This window comes from Seriola dumerili, unplaced genomic scaffold, assembly GCF_002260705.1.
Source record: "Seriola dumerili isolate Sdu_G_001 unplaced genomic scaffold, Sdu_1.0 BDQW01000189.1, whole genome shotgun sequence".
Lineage (NCBI taxonomy): Eukaryota > Metazoa > Chordata > Actinopteri > Carangiformes > Carangidae > Seriola > Seriola dumerili.
Window position 1 is genome coordinate 2519642 of NW_019174444.1, and position 22095 is coordinate 2541736.

Genomic DNA, 22095 nt, shown 5'->3' on the forward strand with positions numbered 1-22095 from the left:
TCAACTTCCAACCACACGTACACAGTGTTGATCTGTAGATGGAGTTTGCTCAGTCGTCTCTCCGGTCTCTACTGAGGTCACGCAATGACAACTGAGCTAGCTCCATGACAGCAGAGCAAACTGCACGAGATGTGGACAAAAGCTGCAGGAAAAAAAAAGCCGGCAAGTCAACCTTGAGTTAACATTTTCAGTCAGATTAACTGACTATGACTTTCAACCTTCACGCCGAGTTACTAAGAAGGCAAAAACATCCAAACAAGACCCACTTTCGTACTGTGGACCAGCTGCAGCAGATTGTGATGCACTTGAAAGTCGGCCAAGTGACAAAACACTAAATAACAGTGCTGTCAACATGATCCATGGCGCATAGCCTGTAAAATGCCTGCTCTAGTATGAAGTGATATGCAGGTCATAACGTGGTCAGCCAGCGCGGCCCGTGCTGAAGGTATAGCTCACATACATGAAGAGCAGCATATGTCGACAGCGAGGAAATTTGCTGCTCAAATCACTCGAGGAAGAAGGAAACAAATAAATCAGTCCAGATCCTCTCGTTCCCGCAAAACCTCAAATTATAAAGCGCATTGTGCCAGTGTTACTGAGGACTGTCACCGACTTTGTGTTTCCAATTAATGATTTACGGCCTGAAATGTGCTGCATTGTGGGAACGTAACTTGGAGGAATGTTGACTGGGGACACAGACGCTGAAAGGAAGGGGAGATTAATAATGAGAGAATATCAGATTGCTTGAGGCGGGGAAGATGAAGAGGGTGAAAGACAAAAGTGCAGACGCAAAATGAAGACAAGATCAATGAGTAAGACAAATAGTATCTCTTATTGCAGTTTGTTGAGACTGCAGCGGAGACGGGTCAAACATATGGTTTGGGAAATGAGACGTGCAAGCTTGTGCCAGCGGTTATCTGATCTCATTTTGTCTTTTTATTATACCCCAAACTGTCCCGAGGCAAATTACAACATACTTTGCTCTGACTGTTGAATCTTGAAATCTGGATGTGCAGGGGAGGTGATTGTTGTGGTTATGCTCTGCTTTGTTGACCTTTACCACATGCTGTCTTCTCCTGCATTGCACAATATCTAATCAAGCAAAGTGAGAGTGTTGTATCCATTTAGGCTGTTTATATGCTGTCTGAGGACCGGTTCAGCAGCTATCTTCAGCAATAACAGCACATCAGAATGAACCCTGCCACCTTTATAGTATGACCAAATAAACCAGGAGTGTACTGTATCCTTACAAAGGGGGCACAGTTTCCCACAAATGTCTTTTTTGCTGAATTAGTTTAGACTGTAGGGCCGCTTTAGGTAAATCACCCTGGACGGACGGGCAGACAATAAACAAGCCAAAGGTCAGAAGCTGAATATTTTAGACGTGAAAAAATGCAGAAAGAGAAAAAATGTCAAGTAATAAGAAAACTAATCTTAGCCGTAGACACTTTCTTGCTATTCCGGGGGTGTTTCCTTACCCTCTGCTTGTTTTTCATAATGCAGTCTCAACACTTTTTCTGCTTCTGTGGTGGAAATCACACAATGGCCGATACTGATTGCTTTATTTTCTCAGTGTGTACCCCCCTCTCGCGTTTGTTATTGCAGAACAGGAGGATATGCCGGACAGGGGGGCGATGCTGAGCCTGCAGAATCTGAACATTTTCTTTCTAATAATTTGAAATCCTGTGGGGTCGAGGAGGAGAGGAGAGGAGAGGAGGTGTGTGTGTGTGTGTGTGTGTGTGTGTGTGTGTGTGTGTGGGGTGGGGTTTAGGGGGGCCATGCAAAGTGCCAAATCACCAGGTCTGCTCGGGGTATGTGAAAGGTGAGCACCGCTTCTGAAACTATTTGGGCAAAAAGGGGTCAAGTATTCAGTCTGGTCTGCACGTGCTCAGCGGCTGTGGCTGCTGTTCTGATGGTGATGCTCTTTCTAACACTGCGGCTCCTACAACCCAGAGCACGTGGTCACACTCGTGCAGAGGTTACATGTAAAGAAATTATTGTTTTAGTGGGTTAATATGGAGGCCACCAACACACCTGCCCAGAGGAATGTTTTGCATGTGGGGGTGGGGGGTGGGGGGGGGGTACACTACCATTGGCATTCACTCACATACCACTGGTGCCAGCAGGGGATGTGGCCAGTCAGTGGTGTGGAAACCTCCAGAGGTTTGGGAACAGTCAGCACGGAAGAAACCCTCCCTGGTGCAGCTTATTTCTCTCTCTGTAGATCTGCATCTGATCTGTAACATATAAAATACCTATATAAGTGATCAGTGAGGAGAAATGCAGCCAACACCTTCCAGCCACATGCCATCTGCAGCCCTCATAACTCGCCTGTCTTGTGACAAGAGGCCAGATTTCAAGATGGAAACAAACACCTTTTGCTTTTGCTTTTTTTTTTTTTCTCCAGAGCAGCCTGAGTATAAAAAAAAGCGCTGCAGATGAACATCCTGTAATTTATTGTAAATTATTATACGTGATTAAAAGAGTTAAGTGCGGGAGCAGCTCTCTCTTCAGACTGGATGTAGCGGTCCCTCATATCGGGGCTCTCCGTTTACATTATTCATACGGAGGGGTGTGACTTGTTGGCTCTTTTTTCCGCCTATATAAAACCAGAAGTTCGCGTAAAAGAAAATACAGATGGAGAAGGCTAGCCGGCTCGCTGTGTCACAGAGAGTCCCCTTAAGCCTACGTGACAACTCACATACTGTCCCTTTGTGACCAGCTTAATCGGCAGAATGCCCGGTCTGTGTATGCTTTGTCTTGCCGCCGCGCTGGCTGCGGTCGCCCGGCTCGTCGGCACTGTGGGGCCGGTGGTCCGATGCGAGCCGTGCGACGCCGGGGCGCTCCTGCAGTGCAAGCCCCTGCCGAAGGACTGCGCGGAGCGGGTGAGGGAGCCCGGCTGCGGCTGCTGCATGACGTGCGCCCTCGGCGAGGGACAGGCGTGTGGAGTGTACACGGCGCGCTGCGGCTCCGGCTTGACCTGCCAGCACCAGCCGGGGGAGAGCCGACCCCTACAAGCTCTGCTGGAGGGACGGGGAGTGTGCTCCAGCGCTCCGTCCAAAAGACTCAACAGCATTCTCATACCGGCACAAAAACCAGGTAAAAAGCGATGTTTTTGTTTGCTTCTTTTATTGTTTATTGTTGGGTTTTTTTTTTTTTTTTTTTTTTGTGCGTGCGTGTTGTTATTTGGTGGATTTGACAGGCGCTCTCCCCATGAGGTGGTGCTCTTTGCTGACCAGCTCTGGGGAGCTCCCTGTTCATGGAAACACTGATAAGTGCGGTGTACTGATAGTGGATGAGATGAGGGTGCTTAGACTGATCCACTTAAGATACAAGGCACAAAGACACATGCGGAAAATGTATTGTTTTGGGCTGTTTTGCGGTGTAAAAACACCAACCCTGACCGTGGGCTTTTCACAGGGGAGGTTTGACATTGCACAGTGATGTGCTGGTCACGGGTTAAACAAAATCCCATAGGCTCCTGAAAGTTTTTAGAGGATAACAGCAGCTATGAGCTTGGGAGGTTGACGCAGCAATCAACCGTTGCTTTCCCACCTGGTGCTCATTTTTTTTTGTCCTTATGCAAAATGTAAAATAAAATCAAAAGATTTTGACGTTTGGGCATATGCAGACTGTTTGTTTTAAGAAAGGGCAACACTGCTTCTTCTCTCTTTCTCCCTAACACACACACACATACACACACACACACACACACACACACACACACACACACACACACACAAACAGCCTGGCTCCCTCAAACCAATAGTTAAGGAATGCCACATACATACTGTAAGTATACAGTATTTAGCCGAGGCTGTGCGTAGACCATGTCCTTGTCTTCTGTAATGTCCTTATTTTCCTTCAAGTAAAGCTCATGGATTTTTGTGCACAGCATGAAAATATGTGCTGCAGCTTTCCCGCTCCATGTGGGCCAAAACATCTCAGCTGTGTGGTAAAGGGAAGGGGAGGGGGAGGCAGGGGTTGAGGGGGAGTGGGTCATTTCTCTTGAGTTCTCCATAAGCAGCCAACACACACTAAAACACACAATCAGAGCCCCGTTATTAATGAGTGTATATTTGCCTCTGTGCATGCTAGAATAATATTGAGACATCTCATTTGCATGGTGTCTCATGTGAATGGACGCCTGCTGCTCACACCGGTGAGACGGCACACATGCCACCTCGGTGTGAATACACACAGTTGTGTGTTTGGGCACTGCTGACGTCAGGCCTCCAGGAGCGTCTCTGTGTGTTTTCTTCTTCCTGGTTATTTGGTTTGGCCACAGTCATGTGTGGTGTGCAAGCACTCAGCAGTCACATTGTCATGCATACACACACACACACACACACACACACACACACACACACACACACACACACACACACACATGCATGCCTCCAACAACATGCATACACCCACTTGCAGAGCATCAGCAACTTATCCAAGCTGTTTTATTTCATTTAGTCTGAATATTTCACTTTTTACTTCCCTGTCATTTTATACCTGTTTCTCACTATTTGCATTTAGGACAAACATAACATTATTTCTTGAATGGGAGCAAATCGTTCCATCTTATAGCTCTTCCCACGTCTGTGAGGCAGCACATAATCAATTACAGCAGAGACACACGTATCAATGCATGCTTATTTACATACTTATCTCCACTATTCGAGATGGGGGGAAAAAAAAGAGGTGGGAAATTATCCCAAGCGCCCCTGCTGGTCACAATGTGTTACTGCAGCCCACTGGTTTCCACCGCCATCAGTCCCCAGCTCCAGAGCAGCCTCTCCTCCCAGACATTAACAAGCTCTCCTCACCGCAGTTTGTGCTGTTTACCCCTGTGCCATTATACAAACAAATTGCGTAATGTGTTTATCTAAAACACCCCAGATTTCCTAGAAAGGTTATATAAAAGTTTATATTGACAATAAAAATTAATTCTTGCAGGAATTTTAAACAGGGCTCAATATTTTTGTCCTCGGTTGTGGACATTTCTGGACATTTTTTTTTAAGAGTTTAAGAGAAAACCATGTGGAGGCTGCATCGGGTTGAAGAGCATCTGCTGCCTTTTCACTCTGTCGATGCAGTTGATGCTGTTGTTGACATCCGTGTTATTATTCTAAGTTCTGGCGAGCCTGTGGAGCCCCACCACGTCACTAATTGATCAGGTGGTCACAGAGAAAGGGTGGGCTGCCAGCCCGCCTGCCCACACGAGTTACACCCCTACATGCCCGCCCGCCGCCCTCACCGCAGCTCTCGAACACAAAATCTGCTTTGAGTTAACAGTTTAAAACTGTGTTTGGGTGTGTGTGAGCCACTGCATGTGTGTTCCCATCGTCCCCCCCGCCTGTTTGGGGACGTCGTCTCCCAGCTCGGTTAGCGTCTTTGACTGTGGCCTTGTGGTGGTGTGGCAGACCAGCTGGCACATGGCGGGTAGTTTGGTCCTCTCCTATATTAGGGAGGAGTGTTTGGAGCCCCCTCCTCTCTTCCTCTCGGTCAGATGGTCCCCGATTTGACAGGAATCTTTGCCAGCACCACGGGCTATTAATATATCTGTTCCCTTATCTCCCACTGTACCTCTTACTGCCCTAACCTCCTCCTCTTTTAGGCCCAATCCCCTGTTCCCCAACCTACACATGTAAACACACACAACATTTTCTGCTTCACAGCGTCCTTAAAAAGCCTTGTTTAGACTCCTCTTTGTGACTCTATCTCTTGGTCTGCATACTGTGGAAATTTGTGGATATGAAATCGTCATGTTTCTGTTTATTACTTGGCTTCATTTCTGGCTCCAAACAGCCCACAAGGCAATGAGCTAACTTTATTTCGTCTGTTTTAAACAGGCCTCTCTAAGGCAGCCTAGAATTCTCTTTTGGATTAAGTGCAAGAGAAGCAGCCATTCATCATATTGTATCATGGTATTTTATAAGAACTGCAAACAAAAAACAAATCTACGATGCTGATTTGTAGCTTCCGATTCAGAGTTTAAGGGGAAAGTTCAGACAAAAATAAATTATAGTTACCAGCTGTGAAAAAGTATTATTGCACAATCTCATAATTAAAGCCTTAAGATTGTTTAAAACCCTCTTCGGGATTTGTGAATCCTTTATTATCCTTTATTTCTTGGGGGAAAACACAACAACCAATTTCAGTTTCACTGCATTTTCTGCATCAAAACCACATAAGATCAGGTCTAAGTTAAAAACAACCACACTTACACTTGTCAAACCTGGACTAGATTAACAAGAAGACCCCAGAGACACTTTCGAATCTGTGAAGCCTGCACTCTATTTGTGAACACAGAAAAACAGTGATTTCACTGCTTTTTCTGCATTCAGAGCACATAGGACATTAAGATTAAGAGAATTTTAACAGTCCCTGCAGTTTACTCCTAATCAAGTCCAGATCTGACATGTGGAAGTGTAATGGTGTAATGTGGTTTCAATGCAGAAGAAGCTGTTCACAAAGCTAAAATATAGGATTCACAAATCTATGTGTGGGTTTAAAGAGTTTTAAGATTTCTAATATGATCACTTTTTCACAATTTTAGTGGCACAAAAACAGAGAATCAGCCTCTAAATTCATCATTAATCTAACCCAAATCAGAAGCTACCAATCGGACTTCAACTTCAACATGTGTCAATAAGTATGAAACAGTTTATAAACTGTGCTCATCTTACCTTTCCCTACACAGAGAATGGTGAAAATCAGGTAGAAGAAGGTTGTGCCAACGTGACCCAGACGATGACTGTGTTGCCCGGCGTGGCGACTGTGAAGGGCGGACACAGACGAGGGTCGATAGACACCAGGCCTACGCTGCACAACAAGCTGATCCAGAAGGATCAGAACAGGAAGACGCAGAGCTACAAGGTGGAGTCCGTGTCAGGAGGAGCCAATATGGACATGCACAACTTCTCCCTGGAGAGCAAGAGGGAGACTGAGTATGTAAGTCACACCCAGAGGCAATGACATTTGTCATTTCACATGCTATCTATCTATCTATCAAATGGCAGAGGTTCATAGATACAGTAGATGGTAGAATACATCAAATGTATGATTAAAATTATAAATGGTCCCTCACAAATTACCACATAACATAAAATAAATGACTGATTTTCTATAAAATGATGTCATCAGTGGCTCTTGAGCTAGCTAGTTCGATCATGAGCTGTGTAGCTAGCTAGTTAGCTTGAGAGCTAGCTAGCTACTGTATTTTTTAAACAATATTTACCTTTGGACAAATTAAAATTTGATTATGTTGGCCAATCTAAAACAGAAATCATTAACATCACACACTCACTCGATGAAACAAGAGTCTGTCATGGAGAGACTGAAAACTGTTAGTCTCAACTTGCTTGCTAGTTACAAGAGGATCCATCTGCAGGCTGCAATACTTGCAGTTACGCCCACTTCATGCCACGCCCACTTCATGCCACGCCCACTTCATGCCACGCCCACTTCATGTTACGTTTTGCTGCTGTGCCTTCTGGTCCAACGTGAAAGGGGTTTAAGCTCGGCAGCCATGCTGATGAGCTAAAGCTGCGCTGTTGGACCACTGAATATGTTTTAAAAGCACTCATTTACCATCCAAAACATCTCACTCGGAGGCTCCGGCACTAACAGGAGCTCCAACTCGTGAATGAGACGCAACAGGTCCGTTTAACCAGTCTAAGGTGGCTGGCAGCTCACTCTCAGTCCAAACAGAGAGGCTCTCTATAATAGTTAGTAAAGCTGTATGGAGGAGAGGGATGTCTGGGCAGCTCTGCACAGACTGCTGCCCCTGCGACAGACAGGATACGCAGTAGTAATATGGATGTGTCACTCCTCCAATACTTCCCAGAGTGACTTTTCACATTTGCTGGCTATTAAAACAAAATGTCATCACAAATAAATAAAGCATCAATTAATTGTAGCATTCACAATATTCACTAGAGATCAGCAGGAGGAGGTATGTAGAAACAGCTGTTTATTTCATCTCTCTCTCTCTCTCTCTCAGTGTCCCAAAGTTCTGCTTAAAACTGCTTAGTGTGTGTGTGCGCGCGCATCAATTATATGTGAAACTATCGCAGGGCAAATTAGATGTAATATTAATTCAGTACTACGAATAATGATAATAATAACTTAATACAATTACAATACAATACAATTAATGGGAAAAAGCCAAATATCATCTTGACATTTCTTGGCAGTAGCTATCGGTGATCACTCTGATGATCGTCGATCACCCTACAGCTTATCATATTTTATGGGGAGTGGTGGCAATTATTCATGAAACCTTACTTTTATAATCCAGTTGTTATTTCTCTTTATGTGCATTAGTGGCAATTGTTTATGAAATCACGGAGAAACAGGCTTAATACAGTAATTCAATCTGATCGCAAGATCTTTTTTTGACATCTCATGTGGTTCTGCCTGATTTACGCCCCTCTCTTGCAGTCTGCAGACAGACCCCTCTCGCTAGTTAGCTCACAAGCTAACTTATAGCCTACATACAGTAATTAAATCTTTATTTGATTGAAATTAATTTTTGAAATCAATAGTGTTTGCCCAGACATCATGAATCAAACATCATTGGTGGAAAAAAGTGTGATGAGCAGCTGGAAACTGCTAGCTAGGTAGCGTTCTGGCTAACTTGTAGTATTTACCTTTTGACAGCTTCTGGTTTAGTATCCAGTTTTTTAGCTTTTCATACTGCAGTATTTGATGGTTCAGTGCCTTCATGAATTACTATCATTAAATTTAATGATAATGATTTCCTGTCTTTATCATGTTTCAAATACCTACTTAAAGGTATCTGGTGGCGTTTTAATCGTTTTTTTTTTCATTGCTTCACACCAAAATCACACTGTGTGTGTCCTAAAGGCTTAACACACATATTGAATCTGTGTCTTAGCTCAAAAAACATGATTACACTGGCTTGGTTGTCTTCTTTTCTTCATTACCACCTATTTTATTATCTCTTTAATCTCTTATTACCATCTGTCAGTGTTAATAGGCCAACTATACTGTAGCTTAAGCCATGGAGAACCAGCAGGTTGCAGGTTTTCTTTTTTTTTTTATGCCTTTTTTAAGAGCTGATAAAAGAGAAGTGACATGAAATCAAAAGACTCATCAGTGAAATCCCCTTTGTTGGAATTAAACTCTGCAGAATACTGACTCTCCATAGCACATGGCTGGCCACCCTGGCCCTGTGCTGTTGACAAAAATGCTTATCGCTGTCAACCCGTGGTAGGTGGTGTGCATGTGCGGCCCCATGCACGTGCAGAAAAAACACAAGATACAAACAGTATGGGGAATCTCTCATGAAAACATTGCTATACAGAGCAATTTGTGGTTAGAAACTCCACCAGGTCCCTTTAGGCTATCTAGTGTCATTTAAACATCATTATTTTTTAAATTACACACACTTGAACATTTTTGTTAGAGAAGGTACCACTGATGTCTCATTTTGGGAATAAAACTGTTCAATCTGGACCAAACAGTGGGTTCTTCAGTGCAGCCCAATGATTAAGATTTACAGACCATTATTTGAAATTTTAGCCAAAATCACAAGTTTCAGGATATTTGCATAAAATTATGCACAAGATATTTAGAATATTTCATTTTGGTGTGATGTTGCAGCCATAAAAGTTATGCCCACCTTCAGTTTTGTTCAATGTAAGCATGATATATCTGAAAGGGTGTGTATGAACTGGCAGATTCTGAATATATGTGATCATACAGTGGGGGGGAAATGTAATGTAGGGTGCAGGAGGTTAACTTTTATACTGTTATACTTTAATGTTTACCATAATCTTCTCAGACTGCATGAACACTTCTCATGTTCTTCGTGTTCTGTGATTGTGTAAGGATGAGTGTGTAATTTTGGTGTCGTTGGGGTGTGTTTGCCGTGTTGCTAGGGACCATGTCGGCGGGAGATGGAGAGCATCCTGAACAGTCTTAAAATCAGCAACGTGCTCAACCCGAGAGGCTTCCGCATACCCAACTGTGACAGAAAGGGCTTCTACAAGAAAAAACAGGTGAATGGCTCTCCCTGCTGTTTCTTCCTCTTACACACTGTCTGTCTCACACACACACACACACACTTAAACATACACTTAAACATACACACACCTGCGGACATGCAAATAGACCCACCGCATGCCTGAACACTTCCAAAGAATCCTCACGGACTCATCCCACCCACCTACACATACACAGTCCCCTTTTTTGTGCAGCTCAGGTTGCCTTGACAGCGACATCAACACTATATTATCAGAATGGCTAATAACCATGTATTACTCCAGTAAATGCACTGCAGTCGTCTGACTCATGCCTCACAGGAAATGAAGTCGGTCAGGTGTGTTTGTGGGTGTGCGGTGTGGGGGGTAGGGATGTAAGAATGTGGTCTGGGAGTGTGTGTGGCACAGTAGATGTGGCGGCAGGGGAGTGTATGTATGGCGCTTGTTTGATGGCGGTAGTTTTGGTGAGGGTGTGTAGGTGTGGGGTGCTGTTGGTGAGGTAAAAAAAACAAACATGCTGTCACTGGTTTAGTTTTTCTTGTCCGTGGTGCAGCCGACTCGGGGCCACCCATAGCCTGCTCATTTGCAAGACGGGAAAAAAAAAAAAAAAAAAAAAACCCAAAAAAAAACGAGGAAGCTGAAATTTGTTGGAGTAGTTTGGTGGGTGACATGTGCTGACCTGAGGGGAGGAGTGGCAAGACGGGAAGGTAGTGCGTGGATGGGAGGGGCTATTTCTGAGAGAGACATACAGCGTGTCAAATAAATACCACCATCCCATTTCCTGAGGTTGGGAGCCTTATCGGAGGGATTCCACAGAGCTAGAAACCCATTCTGAGAAACGCATGAGTCACCAAAAAAACCCCACAAGCACCATGAGTCAGAGACCAACTCGAGCGTTGAGCCATAACAGACACACACACACACACACACACACTAACACACACACACAGAATAAAATCATCCTCTCAGATTCTTACCTCACTCTTTCCCCAAAGTCTCCAAAGTGCGGTTTCATTGTTACTTTTATTAAAATCAGACTCTTCCTTGTTCTTTTACTGGATTTCATCAACAAATACCTACCAGGAAAGTATCAGTTCTGGTCTAAGTGTGTGTGAGTGTGTGTGTGTGTGTGTGTGTGTGTGTGTGTGTGTGTGTGTGTGTGTGTGTGAGTGTGTGTGTGTGTGTGTGTGTGTGTGTGTGTGTGTGCGCACGTGCAGCAGTGTGCCAGCCCTTGTCACCCCTTTCTCAGAGGGCCGGTGGGGTGCAGGGTGTTGTGTTAAATCCATCTGAGGGGATGTGCCTTCACGGTGTGTTGCAGAGATTTATGACCGGAAACACAGTGAAGAGGAGACCGTGTGAACCGTCTAGGGTGACAATACTGTGAAAAGAAGGGAGCAAGCATGGGGGGTGGGGGGTGGGTGGGGTGGTTTGGTGGGGTGAAGGACTGAGCACACAAGCTGTTTCGGTATCTTCAAGCAGATTCTCCAGCCAAAATCTTTTAATATCGTATAGTCGGGGACTGTTGAAAGGTGGACGGTTAAAGCTGCTAGTTTCATCTTTCATACGGACCTTACCCACCAAATAGTACCAGGAAGTGACTGAGAACCAATCTTGATTTCAACCAAGAGGTTCCAGAAACGAAAGGTCATCAGAAACTAAAATACTCAGGAACAGTGTGTGTTGCTGTTCTGAGGATTAACAGATTAGATAACAGTTTTCACACATGACGAAACACTACATATAGTCGTTGTCTGAGACTTACAGAGGAAGAAGAGAGTTCCTTTAGTGTATGTTTTTTTCAGGTTTGGGTTCCAACTGCTCCTTAAGAGCTAGAAGTGTTTCTTTGTGTGGTTGTTTTACTGACCTCAATCAGCAAATGTTAAATTTCAGTTTAGTTCCTCTTTGCTTGCTAAATCCCTGTTCCTCCCTATACCGGATATTGATTGTAACTGCCGCCACTTCTTGTTTGCAGTTAGGTAGAAGCTGCAGAATCAGTAAGTGATTTTAAGTCCAACAGCCTGGGCTACCAGAAAGTCCTGCTTCCTGAGTGGGGACTTTTTAGCGGTTAGGACCTAAAACTTGGAAAGAAGTCCATCTGGTTGAGATGCAGGGAAAAAGTCCAGAGTTCCTGTAGGGTTTCTGGGTTCCTGGAAAAGTCTCTGAACTGAAAACTGAAACTATGTGGTCAAATTAGATTCATGCTGTTTACAATGGAGTCCAATGGTGGCAGGACAAAGATCGAAAACAACAATAGAAACTACTCCTGCAGCATAATTGGCTTCCTCGCTCTCCACTCCACATGATGTGTTGCAAACAGTCATTTTTCTGGCCTCACACTGTCGCTCTCTTTGCAGTTATCACTTATGGCTTTGTTCTTCAAGCTAGTCACCAATGTGCAAGCTACAGAAACAGTGTGTTTAACCATATTTTGGCTCAAGATGAACTTGATGAGTCGTCTGAGCGCATTTAAAGTAGACGCACTCGAAGGTGGAGCAAACAGCCTGCTGTCGTAGAGAGGAAAGAGACCCTATAATGGTTCAAATAAATATATATCTTTCTCCTTGCATGAGAAAAAACTGTACCTCCTGCACTTCCTCACAATTGGTCAATTGCTTTGTGAAGCGGACAATGCGACATGATTGTCGGTTAAAGAAAGTTGCAGAAATTGCTCGAATTATGCTGCAGGAATGTTTTGATCCCATCGGAATACTTGTTGCTACTTGTTGCTATTTGTTTGCTATTTGTTTGCTATATTTACAGATTTTGGGTAAAATAATGTCTTATGGGTCAATTATCACGAGGAAAAAGCATGTATGTTTGTGTGTGTGTGTGTGTGTATTGTGGGTAATGTGAGTGCTTTAGGCCTGTAGGAGTAGTCTGAGCAGGGTTAGCCCTACCTCCAGCTACAGAGAAACCTATTTTTAGCAGCAGTTATATGAATTGGCTCAGTATCCCAGTTCAGGCCGTGCATGCCCGACACTGACCCACTCATTACACCCCTCAAAGTCTCACTCTCTCTCTCTCTCTCTTTTTCATCGTTTCACCCACCCATCATTACCCCCATTGTGCCCTGCCTACAGTCGTCCACCCGTCTTTTGTCCCATCTGCCCGCTCCATCATTCTCTCTGTCCTGCCCTTCCGCCCACCTGGCTTTTCCTTCCTTGTTTGGCCAGGAATCACCCAGCAGAGGGTTGTGAATGGGACGACAGTGTCTGCGTCTGTCTGTGTACTCTTTCAGAGTTTCGTGTGTATGTGTTGAGAGGAGGAGGTGGAGGAGGAGGAAGAAGAGGCAGTGGGTTAAGGATGTGAGCCAGGTGCCTGCGTACCCTTATCCCTCCTCCCTCCCTCCCTCCCTCCCTCCCTGGGTCCTGACAGTGCCAGGCCCATAAGGGCTGACTTATTGAGCGTGACTCAGAAGGATCTGTGGAAACGTACACACTGACCACAATGGCTTTATAATAACTGGCCAACCTTCGGGGACTCAGACAGCTATTTTCACTCTGTCTCTCTCCCTCGTTCTGCTCCCTCCTTGGATTTCTAATCCATCCCTTCTTCCTCCTCGCTGGGGGATATGGAGTCTTTTTTTTTTTTTTTTTGGCCATGGCTGTTGCATAATATTTAGGAGAGAGTAATATTTTTCAATTTCAATGCAAAATATGATACCTGAGTTTTGGCACTAATACCAAACACTATAAAAACAAACACATGTTCTACAAGATCCCTTTTTTCATTGTGCAAACTACAACAAACTGAAATGCAGGAGCAGCTGTGCAAGGAGTTGCCAAAATAAAGAAATAAAAACTGTGATGCAGATGAAGAATATCAAAGGATATGTCAGTAACAATCTCCTGAACTCCCAATCCCAACTTTCATTTCTGCTCCATACTTGATTTTATGGACAAATTTCATTGTATACTCAAAGTTTAATACCCAACCACAATATGTTTAGATCTCCACCTAATAATACTGTCATTATTGATTGTTATTGCTTTTTTTCTTTTTGTTTAAGCCCAGATTATATTTTACACTCCTTTAAGCCTCATGTTTGTACTTCTGTATATGCGATTTATCAATCACAACTTTGCAAAGCCCAGATCATAAAATTGCTTTTTTTTTCTCACCCACAGTTGAAAAAAACCAAATGTTTTTAAATTTACGGTGATATGAAGTGAAGGAAAGAAGCAACTTGTATTACAGAATTTTTAATATGCAAATATGTGGTAGTTTTAGTTGATAAATGATCTGTCAGACCTATCACTGATCAATTTTCTGTTAATAAAGAGACATCACCTGTCCAATTTAAATGATTTTCTTCTTCCCTTCATGTCACATTGTATCTCTTCACCACATCCAGTCATTACTTATATCGATCTGTGCTGGTCCAGTCTGTCCCTGTTCTTTGCACTTTGTGTAAAGTAATGTTTAGGCTCTTATTTTGAAGTTTGTGTGGCTCCATACTTCCTGAAGGACCAAACATATTGTTCTGGAGTTGAATTCACTTTTTTTATTATTATTTTTTTTAGAAAAACTAATATCCTGCAGCTGCTCCCAGTGCACTTGCAAACACACCCACAGATGCACCTTTTTTAAACAAATACATATACATGTGCCCCTATACACAAACACACACACACACACACACATGCATTGCATTTTATGAGCTTGTGTTTATCCTGTGGTCAGACCAGGCTCTTTTTAATGTCAGTGAAGCCCAGAGGCGCTGCTATTAGCTATGAAGACCTGCATCACAAGCGCACGCATTCATACGCACAACACACATGTATACACACCCCATAAAGGTAGCATTATGAACACGTGGGGTGGATGAAGTGGGCTTTTTTAGTGACAGCCATGTGGACCACGCAGGGCCAGTGCCGGGCCGGAGAGGTTCAGAATATAGGGCACAAGGTCTGCGCTGACCCGGGTTTAAGACCCTGTGGTCCAGGGTGCTGGGATCAGTCAGCATGTTTGAGGACCTGTGTTTTGAGTATCAGCTACTCACCTTATGTATTGTTGAAAGTTGCTCTGAAAAGTTTGTGGCCTGCTTTTGCAGTGAGCACGACAACTACAGTTAGCTTGGATTTAAGACTGATACAGATTGGTTGCTTAGTTGCAGAAAAGAATACGAACAAGGAACAGCGATGACGAAAAGTATGATTAGAGATTTCTCTACCTGGACTGATGACGAGGTAGAACTCTTACTGAAGGTAAACACGTGAGTATAGGGCCGTCCTGGTGGCGGAAACACTGATTGAGAGTCGTCGCAAAGCAAATATGACAACATATTATAGAGGTACCAGGAGTATTATCCATCGAATCCACGAATTTGGGAAGAATACCAGATAACAGATGCAGTTTCACCCAATCAGGAAGAAAACGACGGTATCTGCATCATAGTTCCCAAAGGTCTAAGTTTCTGTCCGTCCAGACTAAAATGCAACCCTGGACTTTTCAAACTAAGGCTTCGTACACACTACTATGTTTTCATTTGAAAACAGCGTTTTCGAAAACGAAAACCAGATGACCAGACGACCATTTTAGTTCCGTATCTCAAATGATCTCCGTCCATGCTATCACTTGAAAACGCATGCATACATGAGCGACCACGTGCACGCCGGTGTAAACAGGAAGCAGATTGTCCACTCTGCAGTTGATTAGTTGTAAAAAATACTATTAACGAGGAACAGCAAAGAAGTTGTAGCATTAAAATGTAGAATTTAACTGAACAACAGCTGCTAGCAAAGACACCAAGGTCAGCCGCTCCAGACTACAACACAAGCCCGGAATTTTCAAACTGAAATGGGTCCAGGAGCGTTTACAAAAGTCTCAGTTTTTTGGTGCTCGGAAACTCAGAAACCGGGATGAGAGGTGAAAACGAAGCAAAAGAGATGCATCTAAATGAAAACGTAGTAATGTGAATGTAGCCTAAAACAGTGCCAGTGGCGTTTCCAAAAGTCTCCATTTTAGAGGCTCAAAAATCCAGGAGTAGTGTGGATGCCAGGAGTAAACGTAGAAAATATATATTGTAACATTATAGACTAAAGTTCAGCCAAAGTTAATATGAGACGTCACTTTGAGTTAGCCAAACCGTGTGGTTCTCTTCCAAACCTATGGTGTTTATAAAGTCTTAGGGATTCCTACCAGATATCCACTTCATGTGTTTAACGTCAGCTGAACTTTGGAAATCATTTTTGCACAGAAGTAATGCTGCGTTCACTTGTGCCTCGGATGTTCCCATTTCCTGAGTTGGGAAGCTGTTCTTCAGACTTCGCTGTGTTCCTGTGCTTTTAAGTCAGAACGTGGAAACAACATGGACGCTACAAAGCAGATGTACTGTATTTTATTACTCAGTGTGTTAAAACAACACATTGGTTGCTGTTTCCAGTATTTGTGTCTTTTCTAACTAATCTAGGTCACTCTATGTGGACAGCACCTAACGGTTACAACCTGATATCATATTACCAATTTTAAAAAAAATAATATGCAATATGTGAATTTGCACCATTAATCAAAAGTTCCCCACCATCAACAAACATGCTCCAAGTTCCACATTGCTCAATGTAGAAGAGGTCAAATAGACTTGATTACACCTTCTTAAAAGGAGAACAGTGTAATTGTGTAAAATGTATAAAAACACGACATTTCCACAACAAAAAGTTTAAACTCAGTGTCGCTTTGTGTTCAGTGTTACTTCTACAAGTCTTTAAGTTTTCATTAGGAAGCTGTAAAGTGACGTCCAGTTCTCAGTGGAAATTTGGCTTGTCCTACAGTGTGTGTGTGTGTGTGTTTGCATGTGTGTGTGTGTGTGTGTGTGGATTGAAGCAGGCAAGAAAGGATTGCTTGAGATGACTGCTAATAGTTCACAGATGAAAGAGAGACTGAACGGAAATTCAAAGGTAGCCAAGCAACAGGGGAATGCACACATGCACATTTTGCTCTTCCTCTCCCTTCCGCCTCTCCTTTGGCTTTTCAACCCTCCCATACACACACACACACACACACACACACAAATACACACACACACACACCAGGCACATGCAGGACTCTATCATCATTAACCAGAGCAGAGGAACACAATGTTAAGCTCCTCTCCGCAGACTCGTCCGCTGGGTCGGGGCTAAAATAGAAGCTGGCCGCAGACTCAGACGATGGCACCATGAGGGGGAATGGAGGGAGGAGAGAGAGAGGAGAGAGAGTGAGAGAGAGAGAGAAAACAGAGTGAGACAGAGGACAAGGAGGAGGAGGACGAGGAGATGTAGGTAGGAGGAAAACTGAGTTCATCAAAAAAGAGTCCCTGGATGATGTGAGTGTGTGAGAACGGGGCGTGTTGGCCTGCGTACTTGCCCCCAGACTGCTGCAGTAGTAGTTGGCGAGGTATTTTAATAGGCCTCTGTCTCTATAAAGCTGCCTTTGATCATGCACTCAGGCTGCACGTGGATGTTGACTACGCCGGAAACAGACACCTGGTCACACTCTAAAGCCTGTCTGTCTGTCTTCCTCGGTGTCGCTGCACAGCCGCCTACAATGCAGTCTGTAAGTATTAGGAGAGTTTTGTTTTGGCTCTGCACCCCCCTCTGGGTGTAGGAATTTAAATTAAACAATGACTTTGAGATTAAAGTGCTGATTTCAGCTTTAATTTGAGGGTGTTTACATCCACATCGGATAAGCTGTTTAGAAATTATAGTCTTTTTTTGCAGGGTAAAAAGTGCTCTGAATCCCACGCTGTTCATCCAGGATGGAGAATGGGCATGTTCTCATTTCTCAATGGCAAAATGTGTCATTTGATAGTGTGTGTCTGCTCCAGAAATGAGTCATATTGGGTGATATGCCACCATTATGGTTAAGGTCAAGGCAACTTAAACTAGTTGGTTACCGTGTGGGAAACTGTGGTTTGACTTTACTACATTTTGGGAAATATCTCCCAAAGGAGTCAGAGGGAGCTATACACTGTAATGTAATGAAGTATTTCTTAACAAACAACAGTGTGTGGTGGATAAACTGTGGTTACTGTAACATGACTGTTGGACGTTACTGCTGCAGGCTGTTGTTGGACAAGAAACCACAAATTATTGTTTTTATATTTAGGTACTTAAGGCTAGTGAAGTTTAGAGGTGTTTGTAAGAGCCAGGCTAACTGCTCCTTTTCTTTATGCTAAGCTAGGCTAATCGTCTCGTGGCTAGAGCTCCACAGTTAATGTACAGACATGAGAGTGGTATTGATCATCTTATCTAACTCTTGCAAAGTAAGCAAATAAACAAAAGAAACTGATGTTGCGAGTCTGCAAATTGATTTTTACATCCTACAGAAATGAATGGAAAACAGTGACAAAAATCTAAAGCACTTGTGGTGATGTTGTCAGCAAAACTGTGACGTATTTGTTTTAATAAATGGAAATAAATGCAAAATCAGTGCTTTTATTGCAATATTAAGTTAAGTTTCATACCATACAGAAAAGAATGGAAGTCAGCGGAGGGCAGAAAAGTGCATTTATATTGGTAAAACACAGTAGCATTGTTTCCAGAATGACCGGCTGTGATATGAAGTATTAGATGTTTGTAGTAAAATATAAAATATATAAAAGGAGGCACTTTAATCTTACACAGAACCAAATATATATACTATGTATATATACTTATGGACTACATTACTGTACTGCACTGCAGAGAGAGAGACAAGCGTGTCTAGGCTGTGGCTGCTCACCTCGCCGATCTGTCACCACTCCCCCGGGGCGTTGGGGGGGGGGCGGCAATGGGTCGGAGGAGGATTATTCTGAGCCAGAGTTTAGCCTGGCCTGACTGATTGTGTCGTTTCATGTGTACCCCAAATGGAGCTCATAAAGTTGCCACTCTACAAAGCCCAGCCCCCTGCGGGACATCTGATATTACTGCGTACATGCGTGTGAGCACATGTGTGGAAGCAGGTGGGGGGTACGCGTACGCACAGTGCATGCGACCTGTTTCTGTGTGCACCTACATGTTTAAAGATTGTGTGTTTATGTGCGCACATGCTCACTCGCTCGCTTGTGCACGCGCAAGCCATAATCAGCTCCAGATGATTTTGAGTGTCTGCCAGCTTCCCAGAATAGCAGCGCTGGTTTCCCTGCAGCCCTCCATCTGGCCTTGGCAAATATTTTAGCAACTCCATGTTTACCTTCACACTCCTTCACTCTCGTTCACTCATTCCCAGCCCCTCTCTATCAAAATGATCTGCTTTTTTTTTTAATCACTGGTCAGGAGCACATAACGCCTGAGAAATAAACTGCTCCACAGCTCGTGTATAGGACAAACTCTGCAGCATGCTGGTTGCACATGGACAAAGCTTTCCGGCTCTGATCTTCATTATCTCTGATAGTTTTTATGTGCAGCAGAGCAGAGCGTTCCTGTCCATGATCGATGAGATGTTTGTCTTATTGGAGTTCTGCTGAGGCACAACTCGGCCTCCTGACAGTCATCCAAAATCTAAAAGCCAACAGAGAGATTGAGTGTTGTTATAAAACACACATGCACATTGAAGGCGGTGTTGATAAAGCTGTCAGGAGAATAATTCCTCACCCTGGAAATGCTGGTCTTTGGAGCGAGTCGAGTGACGATCATGTGTCCGTCACCTGTCTGTGCAGTCCTTCTCGCTCATCTCTGCATGTCAAACATGTTTGCTAAAAAGCAATTTAATTTTTTTTTTTTTTTTCTCCACCTCTTTTTGCAGTGCCGTCCGTCCAAAGGCAGGAGGCGGGGATACTGCTGGTGCGTGGACAAATACGGACAGCCTCTGCCCGGCTTGGATGGCAGGGAGCGGGGCGAGACGCAGTGCTACAACCTGGAGAGCAAATGAGGGGGACGGAGGGACATCGAGTGGATGGAGAGAGGAAGACAGCGAATAAAGGGGTTGGGGTTAGGAGAGGGGATAAAGACAGAGAGAAAGAAAGGAAGGAAGAAAGAGAGCCTACTTTGCTCTTGCATGTAGTTTTATGTAAACATTTGAAGGAGCTCTGGACCTTTGATTTCAGGTCCCATTTCTGTCAGAGAGGGAGGGGAGGGGGGAAAGGGTGGAGCACAGCCTGTGCGACCGGCCAAGACTCCTGTCCATCACAGCTATCTGGCCTGTGCTTAGGGAACCTCTATCCTTTCCTTAAAAAAAAAAAAAAACGATAAAGCTGAAAGCTGACAGAGAAGAGGGGAAGAAAGAGAGAATCCTATCATCTGCACTATTCTTTTAGAGAGAGAGGAAGGAGGGACTTTTCCACTCACTTTAAAGAGGACTTTGTTTGTGACTGACCCTGAAAAAACCGCACCACCACCGTTTCTATGTGTTTGTCTGTCTGTACATGTGTGTGTGCTAATTGCGTGTGTCTTTATGTGTGAGCACCTACGTGACGAAATGTAACATAACGTGAGCATCCGCTCACACAGACATGAGTGAGCGGATGCTTTATTTGTATAAATACTGTAAGCTCAGTTTAGAGATGTCAGACTGCCCATCCCGAGCCCCCGCTCCATTCAACAATGCAGAAAACAAAAACACTCTCTGGCTCAGGGTCCATTTTGAAGTGAAGGATTATGGGACAGTTAGGCTTTGATGTTTTGTCCAGCATGATGGCCACCAAAAGGCCCTCCTTGCTGCCTCTGGATTTTCCCTGGGAAGGGAACGGAGGCAGTTACAGTGCCTTAAACATCGACCTTTCTGAGCCTTCTCCCTCCCCCACCCTCTGTGGTCCTCGACTAAAGGAATACCTTACTGAAAACTTACCTTCTGAGTATTGAAAGCTTGAAATGTACATGGCTCTAAGAAAATTGTAGCTACAGCGGCTGTAGTTGTTTTGGATTTACAGCAGCTAAAAATGATTTGAAGATGACCCAGTAAAAAAAAAAAAAAAACAGCATTAAAACATACAAACTTCTGAAACTGCTCCTGCTACACAATCCACTTCTTCGCTGTTGATTCGTTGGCTGATAGCCTCACATTAAATGTAAAGTAAACTAGTTCTGCCAAGTGTGGATAGTGTGACATGGACTCTGCTGTGAAGGAACAAACTGAAAGGATGGACCAACATGGATCAAGCTGTAGATTTTGCCAAAATATTGGCCTGGTTCCAGACCTTCATCTCTTTTATTTTTCCACTGGTTGATTGTGTTCATCAATGGCTTCTCAGCATTTGAGGAGCTTTGTGAGCTGGAATATCAATGGAGTCGTCATCTTCCTTCAACAACCTACACCCCAACGATTTATAGAAATAACAACTCTTAAAGTTGCATGTTTCTTTAGTTTAAACCAAAACATTTTCTTGGCATCTGCCACCAGAGTGTCCATGAAATGTCGCTACAAGAGCCCCTTTTCCATTGGTCAAAAAACCCACTAAGACCCACTAACATTAGGCTTTTGTCAGCAATGGAAAAGGGTTCAATCGGCACTCACACCCGGGTCAAATGACTCTGCAGTAGATGCAGGTATTTATCGGCTTCGGCTCCGATCGGCATTGATGTAAACACAACACCACGGGTGAACATGCAAGTTTTTCGCCACCCCTTTTCCATTTTTCAGAGCACAAACACTGTAAACACACCTGTCACCTGTCAGCACGGTGCTGTTACACCAGAAACACCATGACTACACTGCACTCAGGGATGAAAGAGTGAGCGACAGCCCCGAAATAAGTTTTAAAAACAATAACCAATTAAAGCGCCTTGCACGGAGGCACCGACGGATTCATTTTACCAGTTTGCACGGCGGCTAGCAGTTTACTCTTCCTCCCCTGCGTCTGTGTGTGTGTGTGTGTGTGCGTGCGTGCATGCATGCTCTTGCTCTCTACAGTTGTGTGTGTCCTTTCGGGAACCTCATCTGGCAGTGTAAAAGGAGTTCATTTTTTTTGCAGGTTTGAAAAAACTTGCTTCTACCTGCTAATTAAGGTGTAAAAGGGTATTAGTGGTTATGCAATACAATATAACCCCATTTCCCAAAAAGCAAACAATAATGCAAACATACAATTCAGTCTGATTATCAGGCTACCTAATAAATACCTTATGAGGTTAGCTCTTTATATTTGAAGTTTGCAACAGACAGAAAAAGCTAAATTAATGAGCAACATATGTAGGTCGTG

At 43.8% G+C, this 22095-nt stretch overlaps 1 protein-coding gene across 1 annotated transcript; it reads left to right on the forward strand.

Annotated features, from left to right (window-relative positions):
- The first annotated feature begins 2669 nt into the window (after positions 1-2669).
- Positions 2670-21540, forward strand: LOC111227515 (insulin-like growth factor-binding protein 3). Its single transcript, XM_022753039.1, has 4 exons — positions 2670-3099; positions 6698-6948; positions 9903-10022; positions 19707-21540. The coding sequence occupies exons 1-4, from the start codon at positions 2736-2738 to the stop codon at positions 19830-19832; spliced, it is 861 nt and encodes a 286-aa protein (XP_022608760.1). The 5' UTR covers positions 2670-2735; the 3' UTR covers positions 19833-21540.
- Positions 21541-22095: the final 555 nt, after the last annotated feature.

Bases quoted from the DNA above. Each gene is read 5' to 3' on its own strand.
- LOC111227515 (XM_022753039.1), top strand. From the start codon at position 2,736: ATGCCCGGTCTGTGTATGCTTTGTCTTGCCGCCGCGCTGGCTGCGGTC. The intron at 3,100-6,697 runs GTAAAAAGCGAT...TTCCCTACACAG, and splicing joins CATACCGGCACAAAAACCAG to AGAATGGTGAAAATCAGGTA. The intron at 10,023-19,706 runs GTGAATGGCTCT...CTCTTTTTGCAG, and splicing joins GCTTCTACAAGAAAAAACAG to TGCCGTCCGTCCAAAGGCAG.